Source organism: Stenella coeruleoalba (genome assembly GCF_951394435.1).
Source record: "Stenella coeruleoalba genome assembly, chromosome: 6".
NCBI lineage: Eukaryota > Metazoa > Chordata > Mammalia > Artiodactyla > Delphinidae > Stenella > Stenella coeruleoalba.
Window position 1 is genome coordinate 60,251,989 of NC_137151.1, and position 20,011 is coordinate 60,271,999.

At 37.2% G+C, this 20,011-nt stretch overlaps 1 protein-coding gene across 3 annotated transcripts in view; it reads right to left on the reverse strand.

Annotated features, from left to right (window-relative positions):
• The window catches only part of FIGN (fidgetin, microtubule severing factor), a 122,456-nt gene that overhangs the window by 2,021 nt on the left and 100,424 nt on the right, over positions 1-20,011 (reverse strand). For all 3 annotated transcript variants that reach the window (XM_079924586.1, XM_079924585.1, XM_079924587.1), the window contains one exon: positions 1-7,066. This exon is cut by the window's left edge and continues 2,021 nt beyond it. In XM_079924586.1, coding sequence (XP_079780712.1) covers positions 4,812-7,058 — 2,247 coding nt within the window. In that variant the 5' untranslated portion in view covers positions 7,059-7,066 and the 3' untranslated portion in view covers positions 1-4,811. The remainder of the gene's footprint in view (positions 7,067-20,011) is intronic.

A 20,011-nucleotide genomic window follows, 5' to 3' on the forward strand; every position in this document is an offset into this window, starting at 1 on the left:
TACATGTACAATATGTAGCAATGAGGTAGAAATGGTTATAAAGAACAATGTTTGAATATATCTCAGATGAAAAAAGAAAAACAAAGAAATGAATATTCTCTAGCAACTGTATATAATCCACAAGGAAACACAGAGAGAGAGAGAGAAAGAGAGGGAGGGAGGGAGGGAGAGAAAGAGGGAGAAAGAGACAGGGAGGGAATGAGAATGAGTTTTAAGCCTGGAAATAAACTTTAGTTTTTTTTGTATCATAGGACAACAAAAAAGAATGAATGTGCTCCCAACCTTGGTGTACTACAGAACCATTTTATAAATATTTAACATTCTATAGGACTGATTCATATATTCTCACACAACTCTGTGGCAAGGCTGACCCATGCTGCCGACATTCTACATATCACTGAGACAGGGAGGTGAAATTTTCCTGCTTTCAGTCTAATTGTCTTTGACAATTGCAGTGCCTAGTGCTACACTGCTTGTGTTGTATTTAAAAACAGGAAAGAGGAGAGACTTGTTCATTAAAGATGCAGTATCCCTGGTTCACACAAATGCATCTGGCAGGTTCAAAATCGAATGTCAACCAGAGGTCTTAGCAGAGTGTGAGCTTCAGTTCATGTGTGGGTTAGTCACAAGTACAGCTGGTTTTGAATTCTGAAATACTAATAGCTCCATGTTTGCTAATGTGCTTCATATGAAAATCAGGTGATTCAACAACTGAAGGCTTTACTTTTCAAAAGAAAAAACATTAAAACACTTTGAATTATAAAGTGGTCATGTATATCTCTGCATATATGAAGAGAGGAAGTAACCAGTTGCTTCTGAGTAATGTAAAATAGACAGTTTTAAAGTTCACATAGTTGGTGGTGAAAACAGCACACATACCACATACATACACACACAAACATACACGCTAATTATATATATATATATGTATATATATTAGAACTTTAGTGGCCTCAATAGTTCAACAAACTGTGTCCCTTTCACTTTGCAAAATAATTTCAATGATCATACCCAATTCTTGCTAAAAGAAAACATGAGAATGAGATTATAGAAGTAACTTTCTGCTTGGAGTTAGACACATTTTCAGAGAAAAAAATTCTAAATGCCTCTGGAACATATTTTCCAACCCACAAATATATTTAAATTTACAAAGACCTATTGTGGGAATTAATTTGGACTTTTTTTGGATGTATTCTTTTGAAAACTGCGTAGCCAAGTACTATTCAACCAGTGTAAATTGACCTTGGTATTTTACATAGCATAGCCTCTGGATAGCTTTTTTCACTTGCCCAGATGGTGTTTGGCCTATGTATTTTAGTGGAATGGTTTATTTTCTCCTTGATAGGTTTCAAATGCACAAGAAAACATTATACCCGTCTATCTGCATTTGAGTAGAATACAAACTGACTAATAGATAAACATTCTGTGTGAAAGTAAATAGCCTTAAAGTATACTGCCTTCACATTCCATTGATCAGCTCAGTCAGCAAATTTTTCTGTATTGTCACTAATGTTCTAAATATTTTGGTGAGAAGCATGCCAGAAGTGTAGAGTATTTCCATTCGTGTCACACATGAGGTCATTATGAACTACCTCTTGAATTTCTATTGATCCTTCTACTGAAGTAGTTTCCTTCACTTCCTTTTTGTCCCTGTTGGAAATGTTATTGCATTTGTGAAGAAGGGAATTAGGGGCTGTTAAGTGGACTGGCTCAAATCCCCTGGCCAGACAGCAAGAGACTTGGACTGGCTCATTACCTTACCTTCATTAGTAGCCTTCTCCAAATTCTGAGCAGTCAAAAAGAGTCCAAGACTATGAAGCCCCATTACTCAGTTGTACCATAACTGATTGTGCACGTTCACTTCTCAGGATGTGGTACCCCCACCCCCTCCCCAAGCTCTAGAAAAGATGGTCAGAAAAGAGCTCATTATTAGGCTAGTCCATAGAAGAGCTCATAATGCTGCCATGCAGAATCAAAGACTCACAGGACAGCACTACCTACTCAAAAGTCAGCATTATCTCCCCCAACAGATCTTCATTTCTTCAGCATGCCCAATTTCCTAAGAGATCAAATCCTAGAATTTGTGAGGCTAAATGAAATTCACACACAACTTCAGCTTCTGCCTAAGTACACGGATTTTTGGCCACTCATATCTCAAAGTAATTTTTAAGTCATTTAAAGCTAAAAGCCAATATGCATGACTTTATTTTCAGTTTTATAAATGAGTGTAAAACACAATAGTGCAGTCATATATTTGGCATTAACTCTTACTAGCCACGGAAATGTGGGTCAATACTGGATTTTCCAAAGTTGTCTAAGTAAGATTGGGTTTGTCAAAACTTGCCAGTTGCTTTCAAGTGAACACAGAATGTTGGCGGAGATGAAATGTGACGTCCAAAAGACTGAAAATAGGTCAGCACCGTGCAAAAGTAAACTTGTCAGTGAGATCAATATGAACCTACAGGTTAATGGGGATATTAGAATTTCCTTACAATAAGGGATATGTGCAGGGTAGAGCCAGAACACGACTGTAGTGTTTATTCACTTGTGAAAAGCAGAGGACGTACTTAAATATTATTTTTTGTATCCTTAATGAAAGGCACTGCTTTTTAATATGGAATATTTATGTGTAAGAACAGTTTTAATTGATAGAAAATCATAGTAAGTTAAATTCTGGTTCATTTGCTCAGTTTTTAGCAACAAGAAAAACAAGAAAAAAGGGGAGTAATGATCAAGCATCATAAAATTTCAGAAATATCAAGTCCTTCATTAGCTTTCTCTATGTTAAGTGTTTCAGAGAATTTGACATTGTGGATGAAATCAGTAAAAAAAAAAAAAATTTGAAGGAAAACAAAACAATAACAGAAAGACCTTTCTTAGGGCTTCTCATTGCATTTATTTAAAATTTTTAAAAATGTACATCACTTTTTGAATACATAAAATGCCAGTGCTTTGCAACAGTTTTGTTACTGCATCTCTCAACTAAAAAAAGGAAGGAAAAAAAAAACCAGGAAAAATACATTCAAAAAGCCAGGCTGTTCTGCTTATGCACGGGCAGTGGCTTTGGAAGGCTACAGCCTACACCGTGTCTGTTCAGAGGCATTGCCAAACATCAGTCACCTAGCAATGAAAAGTTGCACATAAAGCATTAAAGGATACAAAGAACAACTTGGTGGGGAGCAGATGAGGAATGGGAAATTGAGAAAAATGCCACATATGCTGTTGGGGTGAGGGTGGACTTCGGTGGAAGTGAGCATGAAGGCTGATGTGTTTTGGAAACTAGATTTATGGGAAAAGATAGAGAAAACAAGGTAACATGTTTGGCAAGCTATATTTGTGTGTGTGTGTGTGTGTGTGTGTGTGTGTGTGTGTGTGTGTGTCTACTTCCAATTTTCTATTTGACTTTCTAAGAGAAATGCAACAAAACTGAGGTAGAAATGAATGTGGGAGCACTACAGCCCAGAAGATTTCAAAATGAGAAGCAAAATTGCACTGACAAGAGAGGAGTCAAGAAGGAGAGGGGACGTAGATATATTCTTTGCAGATATATAAGTTGGTTGGTTGTTTTCTGTATTTATTTGTTTGCTTGTTTGTTTTGGTTGCTATCTTCTGCATTCTGTCAAACAGCACGGCAAGCCTATAAGCTAGATTAGTGAATAGGATGACACCATTCCCAGCAGTTTCAGAGAGAACTTGCAAATCACCACCACCATTACCAGCTCTGCAGGAAAAGGCAGTCCTAGTTTTTAGGTACTGTGACTTTCAGGGTCCTAAACGGGTCTTGTGGCTGACTGTTCTAGACACTAACACAGACTGTATAAGTAGCTTTCCATTAACCAGTGTACCTTCTAAGAACATTTTCACTTCATTATCAAGGAGCAATGTACGAAGAACTCTTTCAGGTATTGATATAAAGAATTATTCTGCTCTGGTCAATTCCCCATAATTAGTGAAAGAACCTTTAAAAAAAAATCCTTCCATTTTTACTTTAAGTTGTAAATATTCAGTTGTATCACACTCAGTATTTTTCTGGATACATTCAAAGTAATTTTCCTTGCTATTTTCCAATTGTTGAGGTAAACATACATTTTAATATAAAGTAACATTGAAGCCTATCCCATTACTCTCAGCAGTACATAGTGCTTTCAACACATTCCTTTGAGGTACTGTACAAATCACAATCACTTTCCTGAGTTTTTGCAGACAAGAACATTAAAAGAAATGAACTGCAGAAATTAAGGTCCAGATTACCGTTACCCTGTTTTACCTGTTCTTAGCTTAATACTGCAGAACAGACAGGATTGAGGAATACTGTTGCTCTTAAAATGGCAAAAATCTGGTTTTCTGTCGAAACACAACCATTCATCTCTTTAGTCCAATAATGTTTGAAGTTAAAGCTCTTTATATTAGCACATGCCACCAATGTAATTGTGAGGCAAACAAAAAATAAAGCACCACTCCAGGCACTTGACAGCAACTAAATCTCGAGAACAGCAGAATGGAATCAACACACGAGGTTCATGTCCTTCTGAAATCAACACACTTGCACCTTGCTCCTTGGTGAGTGTTGTCTAGCTTGAACCGAACTGAGCATCAGCAGATGCTTTATGTCATCTGGGGCTTTCAAATCAGAAGCTCTCATTGGATGCATTTTTCCTCCAAATCTACCCTGACTCTAAAGATGCAACTTAATCGTCTTCTTCCCCAGTACCCTTTGCAATTCAAACACTACTGGAAAGGGGCTCTATACCCTATGTAGCAGGTTTTATGTGTGTGTGCCAACATTCATTACATTTTTTTTAAAGAAGTTATCACTGACTGCAACCAAACATTTTGTTCCATTCAACATACATATCAAGCTCTTTTTGAGATATGCTAGGCTGAATCTTGCAGAAAGCATTTTCAAAGTCTTGATATGTAACGGGTCTCAACTGGCTGGGCATAATGGCTGAAAGGTCTGTGGCTGGCATGGCATGGAGAGGGCCCACCGCTGCTTCCTGACACAAATGAGCCACGTCTAGTCCAGAAAAGCCTTCTGTGCGCTGGACGAGCAGTGCAAACTCCTTGTCATTGAGACAGTAATTGTGCTGTGAGAGCAGTTGTACTATTATCTGGTGCCTCGCTGTGCTGTCAGGAAGTGGGATTAAAAGTCGTTTCATGAAGTACCTCCGAAGAGATTCATCTATTTCTTCTGGTTTACTGGTGGCACAAATTACTACGATTTGGTCCTCAGCCGAAGTTAGTACAGTGTCCAGCTGCATCAGAAATTCGGTTCTCATCCGACTGACTGGACTGTGTTCCTCACTCACTTGAGAGGAGAGAAGCATGTCAATGTCACTGACAAAAATCACCGAGGGCTGGCGACACCTGGCCACAAGGAAAGAGGCGTGGATAATTTTCTCTGCTTCTCCTAACCACTTGGCGATAAGTCCAGAACCAGCAATTTTGAAAAATGTGGCCCCCAGCTGACTAGCTATGCATCTGCCCAATAATGTTTTGCCTGTTCCCCGAGGTCCAAATAAAAGGATGCTCCGAGGTAAGGCCGTCAGTCCACTGAATGCATCTGACCTCAACACTGGCCATAAAACCTCCTCTTTAATGACAGCCTTTACCAGGTCGAGACCAGCAATGTCATTCCAGTCCACTGGCGGTCCTTGGGTGATAATCTCGTTGGTTACCAGGTCAATGAGGTGCGTGTCAGTATTCTTCAGTTGCTCGTCCACAGAGTGGTTGGATGAGGTAGCTGCACGGAGTCCAGGGCCTTGCATTGGATGAGAGAGGAGCTGCCTGTGCTCATCCCCATGCTCACTCATTACTGGTGAAGTGTACTTCCCGAAGGATTCGCTGGATCTTGATCCCAATGAATTTTTAGCAGTACTGTAGGAAGGAGGGGTCAGAGCCCTACTGGACTGGCTGCTGAATTTCCTTTGCTGTTCAGAGGACATTAGCTGCTTCGTTGGCTTAAATGCTAAGGATGATGTTTCAGCACTTCTGTCAAAGCCATTCCCCCGATTTGAGTTTGAAATGCTGTTGTCGGGCATTCTGTACATAGGACTCTGTGTAGATCTCTGTTGGCCATAGCTGTAATTTCCATAACTGGAGTCCATGTCTCCTTGCCCTGCCATATAGAAAGCTTTCCTTTTGAGAGAACTTGCCGAACTGTTTGTCAGAGCCGCGGGTGCGATCGGTGTCAAACCATGACCCTGGTAGGTGTAGCCAGGAACAGTGGTGGGGGGCAGGGGGGTGGGAGCAGGAATTCCTGAAGGCAGGTATGCTGAAGGAGGAGGGGGTGCACCCCCAGGGCTGTACCCAGATCCCACAGCAGTATGAGGAGGATAGCTAGCAGAGGGATAGCTATAACTGGAGAGATTAGAAGTCCCATTGTAGCCTGGGACCAGGGCTGGTGGCGGTGGAGGAGGAGGTGGTGGCTGTAGGAGCCCAGAGCTATGCAAGGGAGAAGGATGAGGTGAAGGAAGTGCAGGTGCTGGCTGGCTGCTATAAGTAGAATGCAAATATGAGCCGTTGTATCCTGGGGCATATTCCTGAGATGGGAGCCCTGTATGAAGACTAGGTACAGTGTGGCTTCCACAGGTACTACTTGAATAACTAGGCTCTGTCAGGTTGCTGGCCACCCCAGGAGAGCTCCCTATACTTGCAGAGACATCTGCTGGAGGGAGGGCTGAACTGACTCCAGCTTTGCTGGCAGTGATAACATCCGGAACACAGTTCATGGGATAAACAGCGTCTGAATTCAAGGAAGGCTGCCACGGTTCGCTTTCATTTTTCCGACCGTTCACTAGTCCTGATGGCGCATCAGAGTAGTTGCTGAGTACAGGTCGGTCCACGGGGCCTTCCAAAATGCCAGAATACTTCTCTGCATATTTTTTTAGTAGGTTGGATGCAGTCAGAGCAGATATGTCATCATTTGCCCAGGCATACTGGTAGGTGCGCTGCAGATGACCTCTGTAAGCTTCAACTTTGTGGGCAGGAGACCGAGTGGTGGAGGTGATGTCAAAGTGCTGTTCTGGCCACTGGGCATGCTCCGGCGTCCACTGCATCTTCAAGCCTAAAGATTTGGGGGGGAAAAAGTTAATTTACTTAGATACTCATCAGAACCGTTAAAGCTTTTTCCCCCAACTTCTTTTGTTACCTATTATTTTCCACCAACGATAGTGACATTATAAAGGATTTCCACAGTTTATAATACCTGTTATGGTCTCTACAATGCATATACTTTAAAAGGGACTGAATTTCAACCCTGTATAAAAAGTAAACAATTTAAATGAAAACCCTGTATAAAATTTCAACCCTGTATAAAAAGTAAACAGTTTAAATGAAAACTTTCAACCCTGTATAAAAGTAATTTATACCCTGTATAAAAAGTAAACAATTTAAATGAAAACTCTGTAGGAAACCTACATTTTTTTTCATTTTTAAGTAATAAGTAAATTTATTTCTGCTAAGCCTATCAAGTTACTTGCTACACACACACACAGAAACACATATGTATGTACATACACATTCCTGTCAAGTTAGAATTCAATCACAAGTTCTTACAATAAAATATGCATACATTTTAAATATCTAGCACGTGAGAGTATTAACATGTGCGATATCCAGCTATCCTGTCTCTTCACATCACAGTTTCTGTTTTATATTTTAACCAATATAAAAATGAGACACAGCTGACAGATCACATCTAGGACACCTCTCTTATTTGGTACTGAACACCTAGTTAGCACAGTATAATGCTCCCTGCGCAGAACAATATGACACAGACATAGCAGGTCATTCCATAATCCAACTCTCATCTAAAGTGGTCCACGACAGTTTCAAATCTGCTTCGTGGAGTGCAGCAAAGCAATCTCCCAGGCAGCGCTCCATCGCTTTCATCGCACAAAGCCTACAACTCGGTATGAATTACAACTGGCTCCTTTCTGCCTCTCAGTCCTGTTGTTGAAACTCTGAAAAAAAAAAACAAGCATCACTTGTCTGTCGGTCTTCTAGCTAGCATTCTCCCTTCTTCTGTTATCATCTTTCCCTCTGCCTTACAGCCTTCAAGGTACTGAGGGGTGGGGGGGAAAATATATATATATATATATATATATGAATGAAGGGGGGAAGCAGGTAAAAGGGAAGATAAGAACAGAGAATCTGGATTCTAACCCTTTACATTTATGGAAAGCAGTGTGTGGCATAAACTCGAAGAGTACAACTAGAAAATGAGATGTTATGTGTAACTCTATCATCTGCTAGATTACAAACGGAAGCAAGGTGACTATGTAGCAAACTATACAAGAGTATTTTCTCATTATGAAGCAGTCAGAATGAGAGAATCATTTGAATTTTACAGTTTAAAGAGAGACCTTAGACATTGCCTTATTTCCCTCATTAGGGAACCAGTACCCAAAGGGATTTATAATGTACCCTCGAGGACTCACTTATAGTTAGTTACAGAAGAACACTGGAACCCTGTTCTATTTCCCAATGCTGGTTCGTCCTATTCTAATCTCTGCTTGATTGGAACACTTCCTATTCTGATACAGCTGTATTAAGCAGGCCTCCTTAATCTCCTTTGTATTATGGTAAGTGAATTTTGCAAACTCTCTTGTGCCCTCTGGCAGAGATTCCTTGATAAGAAGGAGTTCTGGTCTAAATGAAGCATCTGTGGCATCAGCTCCCTTCTGAATTACTGCAGTCTATTTTGACAGCTCCTACCCGCTTCTGCTTTCCTCCTCCAACCCCTTTAGCTCTTCATTGCCTGACTTTGGCTCCTGACATGGCCGGCTTTGACTTACTGAGCTAAACTGAACGTATCACAGAGTTTGGTAACAGAATGGCATGTTGATTCCCTTCTGACTCCCTCTTCCTTGCTTGCAAAACCACTGCACCAGACTCTGGAAGTTAATTAGCAGGATGATGCTGTGCTAATTGTGTTAATTTACAAGGTTTCAGTCAAAGAGAATCATGCCAGGGCCGGCACTGCTGTCATGCTTCTGACTTAATGATTAAGAAATACTGAAAACAAGGTGGGAAAGATTGCAGTAATTACATAATAAATGAATAAAGCAACAGGATTCATTTGCAAATATATTTTACTGCAGTTGTACTCATTTGCATTTGGATTTTTAAAAAGGATCCATGTAGATATTCATTGGCAAATCACCATCTCAATTAAATTAACTCTGAATGCTGCACTGTATAACTTAATCAAGCTCCATATATATATATATATATATATATATATATATATATATATCTTTTTGAGTAAAAATACTAAACACCTTACTTCTCCTGTATATGCAACAGATTCTTCACTTTCCTTCCCTTCACCTCCCCACAAATCTTCATGTTTCTCTTTTAAAACTACTTAAAAAAATAATCTCTTCAATTGGAAAGAACATATTATAAAATCCTGATGAAGTGCAGCTTGCATCATTTCATGCAGAGGAACTCTGGGGGGCCTTCTAGGAAGAACTAAAGTGATATTCTTAATTGTTTCTGCTTTCTCAATCATTACTTTTTAAGGGGGAGAAAAACACACCGCAAAATGGGTGAAATGACCGAGACCACACTTAAAGGGGAAAAGATGCAATTTTAATGAAGCAGCATTTCAGGAATCATACTTTCATTAAATTCAACTGGAAATTATTAAGAGCAAATCACCAGGAACCAATCGCAAGTAATCAGTATCTAAATTCTTCTAGTGTCATGGGATTTACTTCAAGCCTTATAAAAAGGAGAGAATATTAATGGGACTGTAATGTAGAACTGTCTAAAAGACCTACAGATTCATTAGTCCTGTAAATTATTTCCAGGGAATTTCTATTAGGATTTTTTTTCTTTAAAAGATTATCAAAATACAGAGTTGAGAAAATAAGAAAACATGTATGCTACGAGTAGGAATTTGATTAGATGGATACAGAAGAAACATGAATAAATGTCTTAAAAAAAAGGTCTCAGAAAATAATTTAGGAGTCACAGACAATGGAATTTACCACAAACACAACACAACACTCACCTCCCCCCCCATAAAAGGGTCTGGCTTCCTTTCAGTTAGCTGAGCTAAGCCATTGGTGGCATAAGTTAACAAACATACATGACAAACATGATTTTAAAAAAAAATTGCCCCTTGAAAAAATGAAATCGCTTTAGCTTTAGAGTAATTATTTTAAAAAACAACCAAAAAGGGCAACTTTCACCTTTATTGGATTAAAATTTTTCTTGTAGATTAATCATTTGTAAAATACATGCAACAAATGATTTTAGTAAGTTATAATCACTGTAAAAGACAGGAATATATAATAAAGTTTAAATAAAATAGGTTGGCCATTTTCACTGCATAGAGAAATGCATAGTTTAACTGCATAAACTCTAGCAAAAATAATTAAATTTCATAAGATTTGTTTCATCTGAAATTAAATAAAGATTCTATCAAAATTATCTGTTTGGGGCTTCCCTGGTGGTGCGGTGGTTGAGAATCCATCTGCCAATACAGGGGACATGGGTTTGAGCCCTGGTCCCAGAAGATCCCACATGCCACGGAGCAACTAAGCCTGTGCACCACAACTGTTGAGCCTGTGCCCTAGAGCCCACGTGCACAAATACTGAAGCCTGCGCGCCTAGAGCCCACACACCGCAACAAGAGAAGCCACCACAATGAGAAGTCCGTGCACCACAATGAAGAGTAGGCCCCGCTCACTGCAACTAGAGAAAGCCCACGTGCAGCAATGAAGACCCAACGCAGCCAAAAACAAACAAACAAATAAATAAATAAATTTATATATTTTTAAAGTTATCTATTTGGAACAATTACTGGATACACCATTGCCTTTTGATTCTCATTCTATTTTTGGATATGCTTACCAAGATAATTGAAAGTTTATTTATTGATGCATACTAAATAACAACCTAAGCAGGGCTGCAAAATTTAAGATTAAGCTTTCATTAAATAACCTTAAGGGGACAGAATTATTCACATCCCCTGAAACATGAGTATTTATCCAGTGCTTTAAAATCATTAATAGTATTTGAAAGTATAAATTAATAGTTAAACCATAAGCTACTTCCTAATATTAGTAGGAACTGAAGAAGCCTGTGTTCAGGAGAGTGTTCTGGTCTTAGGAGGACAAAGAGCTTTTTCACCAGTTTCTTGAATTTTAATACTAATTGGAAATAGAACTAAACTTGTTGTCATTGTTATTATTATTGTTCTATTTATTTGTGGCGATATTTCTGATGTGAAATGTAAGCAAAATGTGGAGCCAAATGTTCTTTGAACAAAATATCATGCTCCCTAGATAACAGCAGCACATGCGTGTCACTTAACTTGGCACCCAAATAATAAGATGGGTTTTAAAAACAGTTCTTATATGGTTTCTCTTTGGAACATGAAGAGAAAAACCTCAGAAACAATACTATTTTAACATTATTAGAAACATGACTCCAGAACAATAACTCCCACTGATGTTTAGAAACAGCTTAAATATTAGGTACAATAAAAATTCAGAAAACAGTAGAAAGTAAGAAAAATAGTTCCTCAAGATAATTGAAGAATTGTTCCAAAACATCAATTTTCATTTTTGAAAGGATTAGAAAATTCTTAATACAGCTGGAAAATTTCACAATGCAATGTGTTTATTTTTAAAATATATAATTTAATAGAAAACTGCTTTTAAGATACTTTAACATAAGTACTTTTTACTTTTTACTACAGTAAAAAGCCTGAGTATTTTATTGTTATAGGATGAATTTATGTATATATAAATGAACAAGTCTATATTTCCCATGAAACCGGACAGTTTGGATAACATTTTTCATTCTTATCATTACTGACCATTTTATAACTTAGGTTTTTTTTTGTTTTTTTTTTTTTTTTTTTTTTGCGGTACGCAGGCCTCTCACTGTCGTGGCCTCTCCTGTTGCGGAGCACAGGCTCCGGAAGTGCAGGCTCAGCGGCCATGGCTCACGGGCCCAGCCGCTCGGCGGCATGTGGGATCTTCCTGGACTGGGGCATGAACCCGTGTCTCCTGCATCGGCAGGCGGACTCTCAACCACTGCGCCACCAGGGAAGCCCTAACTTAGGTTTAATTACTAAACAGTTGCTGCCTCATTGCTCTACTTCTTCCATTTAACTCTTTAACTATTTTGAAGCAAAACTACTGTGGCATTTTTCAAAGTTCTGTCACAGCTTCAAAATGGTAAAGACACTGTTATATAGAAAAATGAAGGACATAGAAACGACTTTCAGAACCGGAGGAAATTGGGAATAAAAGACTAGGTCTTCTAGAATCGATTTTTAGCACACATTCATGGAAATATTAATCTAAGACACTCACTACCGCACCCCCCCACCCCAACACAGGTATGCTATTCAGAAGTTCATGAGGTCTATAAAAGCGGCTCTCTTCTACAAGGTTCCCATAGAGTAATTCTGGCTGTTAGGGACTCTGCTTTCATTTATAGGTTTTCTGAGACTTCCTAAGGGCAGAGACCTGAGGCAAACACCTGCAGGCATGGCCGGCTTGCTCTAGGAAAGCTGCACAGTGCTCACACAGGCCTGCACGACATCACTACACCTATTACACTCCTTTGGATATTTTTTTAAAAATTGAACACCATATTTACCAAGATTCTCTCTAGGAAAAATCACTACTGGGGTAAATACAATAAAGTAATTATAATAGTTTACTTACTGCCCCCTCAGCCTAATAATGCAACAGATTCATCATCTCCTAGGTAGGAAATGGCAAAACTAACACATAGAACATTCAAAATTTCAAGTAGAGAGTAGCAAATTCATTGGCTAAAAAATAAGAGTCTTCTGAGAGAGGGCCTACAAACTTCCTGATACTGAAAACTGGCCCTATACAATAGCTACTTACCTTTATGCTTCAAGGGGAGTGATGACCAACCAAAATGTTTCAGCAGACTAAGCAGCATTCTCCTTTTGTGTACTGACCCTCGTAAGCCAAGAGGCCAACCCAGCAGTATCTAGTATTACCTGTTCTAATCTATTTGATCTGAAATCTTCCTTAGTCCATTTCCCAATAATTCCTAGCCTAAAATGTGACGTCATATTTAAAAGTAGTATCAGGGGAAAAGTGAGGGGAAGAAGCACAGAAATTATATATTCTCCTTAACCTATTTAAATAGGTTCCATCTTCAGAACACCAAAATGAAAAGTCCTGTATAAGCTGAATATGATATAGGGACTGTTAATCTTAATTAGTCAACAAATTGAGGGCCTGCTGTGTGTAAAGCCTGTGGTTCAATGCTAAGAAATTACATCAAGGGAATCTGTTTACCAGACAATGAAACTTTTCCAGCTTCTGTGTTCTTTATAATTTCACATTCTAAATTCCCTTAGACTCTTTGATTTTAGAGATTAAGGGAACTTTCAAATGACCTAGTCCCCAATCCAGACAGCCTCAGTTACAGGTTTAGTACTTCACTTATCGTAGTATACTGTGGGGTTGAGCACTATTTTGTCTAACACAGTGTTTTGTTTGGAGGCATTACTAGATGGTTGGGATAGACAGGGACTGGAGAAAACATAAAGAAGATCCTAGAATTTTGTTTGAAGAGTGAATAACCCATGCTTGAGGTTCAGACCACTGGCCCTGATCCATGCCATCATTTATTTGTTCTAATCCTGGTGAAATCACATAAGCATATCATACTCACTTTTTTCAGCCATAAAATATTGACAATAATGGTATCATATACCTTACTCGATTGTTATTAAGGTTACCTAAAGCAGTAATATTTGTGAAAATATTTTCCAACTGTAACCTGCTACACAAATATTTCTTCTTATGCTTTTATTTTGAAAAAGCCAGAGATGCATTAAACACAAAACAAAACTGACTGGACAGAAAAAGAACTAAAATCACTCCTAGAATTTATAAATCACTTTTTCTTCAACCTCTGGACAGCTACTGAAAAGGAAATTTTCCAGTGGGAATGTTGGTTATAAGAAAGGTATAGAAATTCTTTCATACTCAGCAAAACACAGAGCATGATCTCCTTAATCAAAAAGCTGTCAAAAATTCAAACTATTTTTATGCTATTTATTCTTAATGGTATTTGTGAGTCAACATTGTAGAGACCACAGCTAAGAAACAATAGAGGTTTAAAACCAGTTAAGGATGATCTGAAAACCCAGTCTCAAAATAAGATATTCTAATTATACAGTAATACTGTCAAAGATTTTTCTCGTTAAATCACACTTTCACACCTCAAGAATCCAAATTATAATACATTTTGCAGCAAATTACTCCCTCCCCCTACTCCACATTATTTGCATAAAGCAATCCTTTTTAACAATCACAAAGGCATTTCTGGCTAAATGGTCCTTGGTAAATATAGTTTAAATACCTCACCTTCTAACATAGAGAAATTGCCACCTGACAGCCTGCAGGCAGCATGTAACCTGTAACTATATTTCATTTGGCCAGCACAGAGTTTTAAAAATCAGTCAATTTTATATAAAAGAATCTGTAGTTCCATAGTTCCCACTTTTTCAAGACAAGTTGAATGGTCTTACACTAGACCTCATTCTTGCCTGGCAACAGTTGCCTGAATCTGAGGTCCAGTTGCCCCCTCTAGACATGGCATGCCCTCTCCATTTTGTCATGACGTTCCCACTCCCTATGACAACATCAGGTATTTTTATGGTATCTACTGGTCACATACGCAATTAAAATTATGACTTCACTCTGAAGCTTCAAGCTCCAGTTTTTTCACTTAAGTACATTATCCTGAAAACTAGCAAGTATAGTGCTTTAAAACTTAAAAAAATAGTAGTGCCTTTAGATTACAATTTTTCCAAATACTATTTATTATGTCATTCCTGCCCTGTTACTCAAAGCATGGGAAAAATATTTGATATTTCCCTTGTTGATTCAGTGTCACTAGTACAACAGTGTAAAATGAGAAATGATTGCTTTAAAAAACTGGTTTCCAGATTGCTGCTGTTTCAGCGTCCCCCCCTTTGCTCTGATTTGTTAGATACTTTTTCTAGCTGTTTTCCATGTCAGTCTCCACCATTCCTAATATGCTCCCTGAATATGCCATAGGTTCTGACTCCACAAACCAAGACTTCATTTAATAGTAATAGTCGATCATGACCTCTACTACAACTTTTGAGACATTAAGTTACTCCAAAGTTATGCTTCTTATTTCTTATAGCAAGTTGCTGGGTAGATGGTATCTGGATAAGCAACTGATCTTGTTCTGTATGTCATCATTTTGAGCTTTAAAAGCAAGTATTCAATGTTACAGGGCACCATGACTTGGACTAGAATGGTATATACCCTGTCCTTCAATTAAATTTGTGGGTAGCTTATGATCTGAATCAGTTTCCCTAGAATGCATTAAATGTTATTCACAGCAACAAAATATTCACTCATCAAAACGTGACCAAGTATAAAAATCTCTATTTTGCCAATATTTCATAATGAGGTTGAAACTTGGTATGCATGGGTCTCATAGGTCATCATTTTTAACATGCAAGTCATATATAAGAGAATGACTTGCATTTATGAGGATGAGTGCATAAGCAGTTATGCAAAGAAAATTACACTGATAAAAGAAATATCACTTTTAGGCCACCAGGCTTATGTTCAATACATTATCAAGAGAGCCTATCACTTAAAGCAAACCAAAAATCATAATTCAAATAAATAATTTATTTTCCTCTGGGGGTCCTAAAATCTCCCATACTCAAATCAAAGTATTCAAATGAACATATAATCACACTCACATAAAATACATATAGTTTATAGTTCAGATTTATGGGTTTTCTTTTTTAGAGCAAGGGGTAGTTTTACAAAAGCATATGTATACAAATTTTTGAATAATCATCTAAATCAAGTAAAAAACAATGTCCAAAAGTCTGTGTACATCCTACCATAATTCAACAGAATACACAACTATGCATATACATGCAATTTAAAATATACAAACAATTCATACTCTGAATCTTAGTATTTAGTGTCAGTGTTATCAACTATTGCAAGCGAAAGGATTTGAGGGTTAGTGCATAAGAGGACTGATTTTCCCATGTTGAGTCAAATGTTATCTTGTTTATTCTACCTCTGTGAATGATTTTAGACAATTTTAATCAGTTTAAATAGTGCTTTGTAGCTAACCTTTAAAGTTGTTACTTTGTGGCCTTTCATTACTCATTCTGTCTCTTCCCTTTTTCCATATACGTTTTCAATCCATTAAGGCCATCTACCCTTCCCCCCCAGTTCTTTCTGTCATACAGAGATCATCAGGACACACCACTTCTGTCCATAGGGACCTGCCAGGGCTAATGAATACGTATGTTCTGTGTCACAACAGAGCACTCCCCTTGTTCTGCAGTATCAAACCTCTTATGTGTATAAATAACAGGTGAGCTGTAGCGTGCAGGGATAAATGGGGTTAACACAACCTGAAAGCTCCATGCTAGATTCATAGTATTCAGCCTGTATGATTGATCCAGAAAGAGAAATCCAAATGCCAAAAGTATTGTGCATTTTCTATGGGTTTTGAATCTTTATTTTAAAAAAGGACTCTGCTGAGATAACGTTATCAGCGTCCTAAAAGTCTGGGGTCATTCCAGTTGATTCTCAAGATACTCTTGTGCCATATAAAATAAATTTGCACTTTTAATTAACACAAACTGGGCATGGTACCAACCTTGAGTTATGACATGGGTGGTTAATGTCCTCTGTCACACTGCTAAAATGTTATGTTAATCATTATGTGTACATAGTGCTATTCGTAAATAGTTATTTGTGTGTATCTATTCTGTTTCAAGTATATAAATGCAAAGTTCAATTTAGTTATATTTAAGGTGAACTACATTCATTTTTGCCCAACATCCCATGCTGACATGGGTCAATAAACAAATTCATAATCTGCCAAGCCCCACGACCCTGTGTAAGACGGAATCTGCATTCAGCTTCTTTTTGTGTTCCTCTGAAACCTTACTCTAAAAAGACAGTTTACATAAAACAAAATAGATAATTAAGACTGCTTGTTTAAATTGGAGGTCTCTCTCATATAATTAGACAAAGGAGTAAGAATATTATTTACATATATGTATACAACTCCAACCATTCTCCTTAAAAACTCTTTGTTTAAGGTAACTCTAAAGTGTGCAAAGCCCAGACAAAATTTGTTTAGGTTATTTATGCATTTTTCTCTTTTTGGCAATCCATGCATTAATTTTTAATGCAATAGCAAAATAGTGCCTTGGACTTTGATAAAAATATTCTATAGTCAGGGCTGGGTGACATAGTGCATTAATTCAGTGTCCTTCACTCCTGGGACCTGTGTATAATTTAGTCCAGCCTGAAGAAAATAACTTTGATCTGAAGGCAGTGGAAAAAGCAACGTATGAAATGAGTTTTGGTAGGTTTAGTGTTGTTTCTCCCATATAAGACAACATATGAAGATAAACTGCTTTAGAATACAATCAACATGGTCAAGGATTAAAAGTGAAGAGCTCTTAGTAACAACCGTAGTTTCCTCACCTTTCCATTCTCCCTACCTGGCCACATTCTATGGTTTGGTGAAAAAAACCTGAGCACCACCTATAATTAGGATGCTCTAATTTCCAGATAAACAGAACATTGTTAAAGTGCAGTGTGAATGACAGTCCAGTCATTAGTGCTATTGGCTCTTCCATTTGTAAAAACAAAGAATGCTGCATAATGAGACAAAAGCAGAAGACAGGCTATCAGCATCCTCAAAGAAAGTGGCATTTCCTGTCCTGGAGGGGGTGCCCAACAAAGTAATCCTTGGGGAAAGCTAACAATAGGAGGGACCACAAGCAGAGAAATTGTTTCTTTAGATTCCATCTTGATTGTTTTCTCTATGACAATATTCAACTGCATAGTTTCATCTACTGTTAGAATACATGAGGCCATAAAGAAAAAGAAAAAAGTTAGGTTTTGGCTGAACTGAATAAAATGGTTGATCCAGTGGCATTTGCCACATGAAATACAGATCCCTTTTCTTTTGCTTATAAATTCTACTTTAATTCCAATCCAACTCTCTTCTGTTGTGAATAAACACAGCTTACTTTGTCTCTAATATAGCAGTGAAACACAAGGTTGCTCTCAATACTGTCAATAGAATTCAAAGCTGTAAGGATGTTACTTCTATGTGGTGAAAACTATTCTACAATTTTATACTTCTTACTGATGATAATGAACTATTTTATTGGCCTCAGTTATGGATAAGCTCCAGTATTTGGTAATAATTTTAAGGAAAAGGAAAATTTTTTTCCAGTCACATTTTCAATTAGCAGATAGAAATGTAATTTAAAATTCGCTAGTTTTAGTTGCTTATGTTAAAAGAGTAAATAAGTCAAATCTTCCTGCTACCTCTTCAAACAGTGTGCGTCCTATTTAAACAAGTCCCTAAACAACAGGAAAACCAAAACCCTGCGGGTGATACAGGTAGGTTACACAGAAAAATCAAATCTAGGTGCTTACATGTGTATACGAAAGTGTGTCTGTAGTTGTGGAAAGGATATAGAGAAAATGGGGAAAGGTGACAGAGAGAAGGAAAAGAGATTTTTTAAAATACCTTTATCCTAAAAATGATCTGCTTTATTATTTATAATCTCAGAGTCCAAAGCACATTCTAAGTTATTTAACTAGCATGTATACATAATACTTTAATCAAATATAAGCATTACTTAAAGTTTTCTTTAGCTATATATTTATTATTTGTGGCTTGAACCAAGTCATATATCTCAAAAAGTTTCCATACTTATAAAACTTAAAAGTCTTATTTATGACCTCCAAATATACTATGAACATCATTTCCTTCATTGAGTGGCTCATTTTCAAGGAGGTCTGGGATTACATATGTAAAGTTTTTCAAAAAAGGAAAACTAATGACAATATTATTATATACTGACACATTTTGTCAATTGCATTCAAAAAGAAAAACACTTTACTAGAATCATTTGAGATGAAATGTTTAAAAAATCCTTGAAAAGCAAATAATTAAAATATATGATAATTGAGTTACTTAGGAAAGCATCCCAATTATAAATTTAGAATTGTTTTTGTGTTTTCTATACAAAAGGTACCCCCCCACACCGCCGCCTTAAACACAATAGAAAAATTCATAGAATTAACGAATCATAGGTCTAAAAGTACATTCCTGCTCATTGAACTGACATACCTGGAACTGGTCTCCTTTTAAGTAAATCTTTTTGAAAGTATCCAAATGCCTACAAACAATACTACAATTTCATTTATATATGACTTTCAGTCTTATGGCCATTACATGATCACTTAGCTAACTTGTGAAGTTTTTCAGGTTAGGATGTTTTATTGTGCGTTCCTTTTTTTAAATGCTTCTACATCCAGCCATTGTTTTCATATTTTACTTTAGGAATTATTTTATCCGGTTCAGTGTCAAATGATATTATACTTTAAAAATAATCTCTTCAGAAAATATAACATAAAATAGTGGATTGCATCCCTGGCCATAGCTCTCAGAAGCATTAAAATGTTACTAGAGTGCCCGAATGACAGCAGTGACAGCTTAATCACTTAAAGGCTTTTTACATTAACAATTTTTTTCTTTCAATTTGAGCAGTATATTCAGGCATGATTTAATAGGAGGTTAGCTGTTAAATGCAGCTAAATAACATACTTTTTAAAAATATCAAATCAAGTTTAGTGCCTAATGAATATTCCTTTACACTTTCTGATATATTAGTGCACATTCATAAAGCTTGGCTTCTTTTATTTTTCCCCCAATATATGTATTTTTAAAAAAATCAGTCAGATAATTAGCATGCATAGTCCAACAGTTTTCTATATTTTTATGATTTTAAGTAGAATATCCATGGATAAAACATAATTGAAAGGTGAGCCCATTAATCTGGAGAATAACCTCCACAAACCAAATAGGGATGAATCATGTTGAAGTCTGCACCTCATTTATAGCTTTGTATTCCTAAGGAAAAAAAAAAAAAAACAAAGCAGAGAGA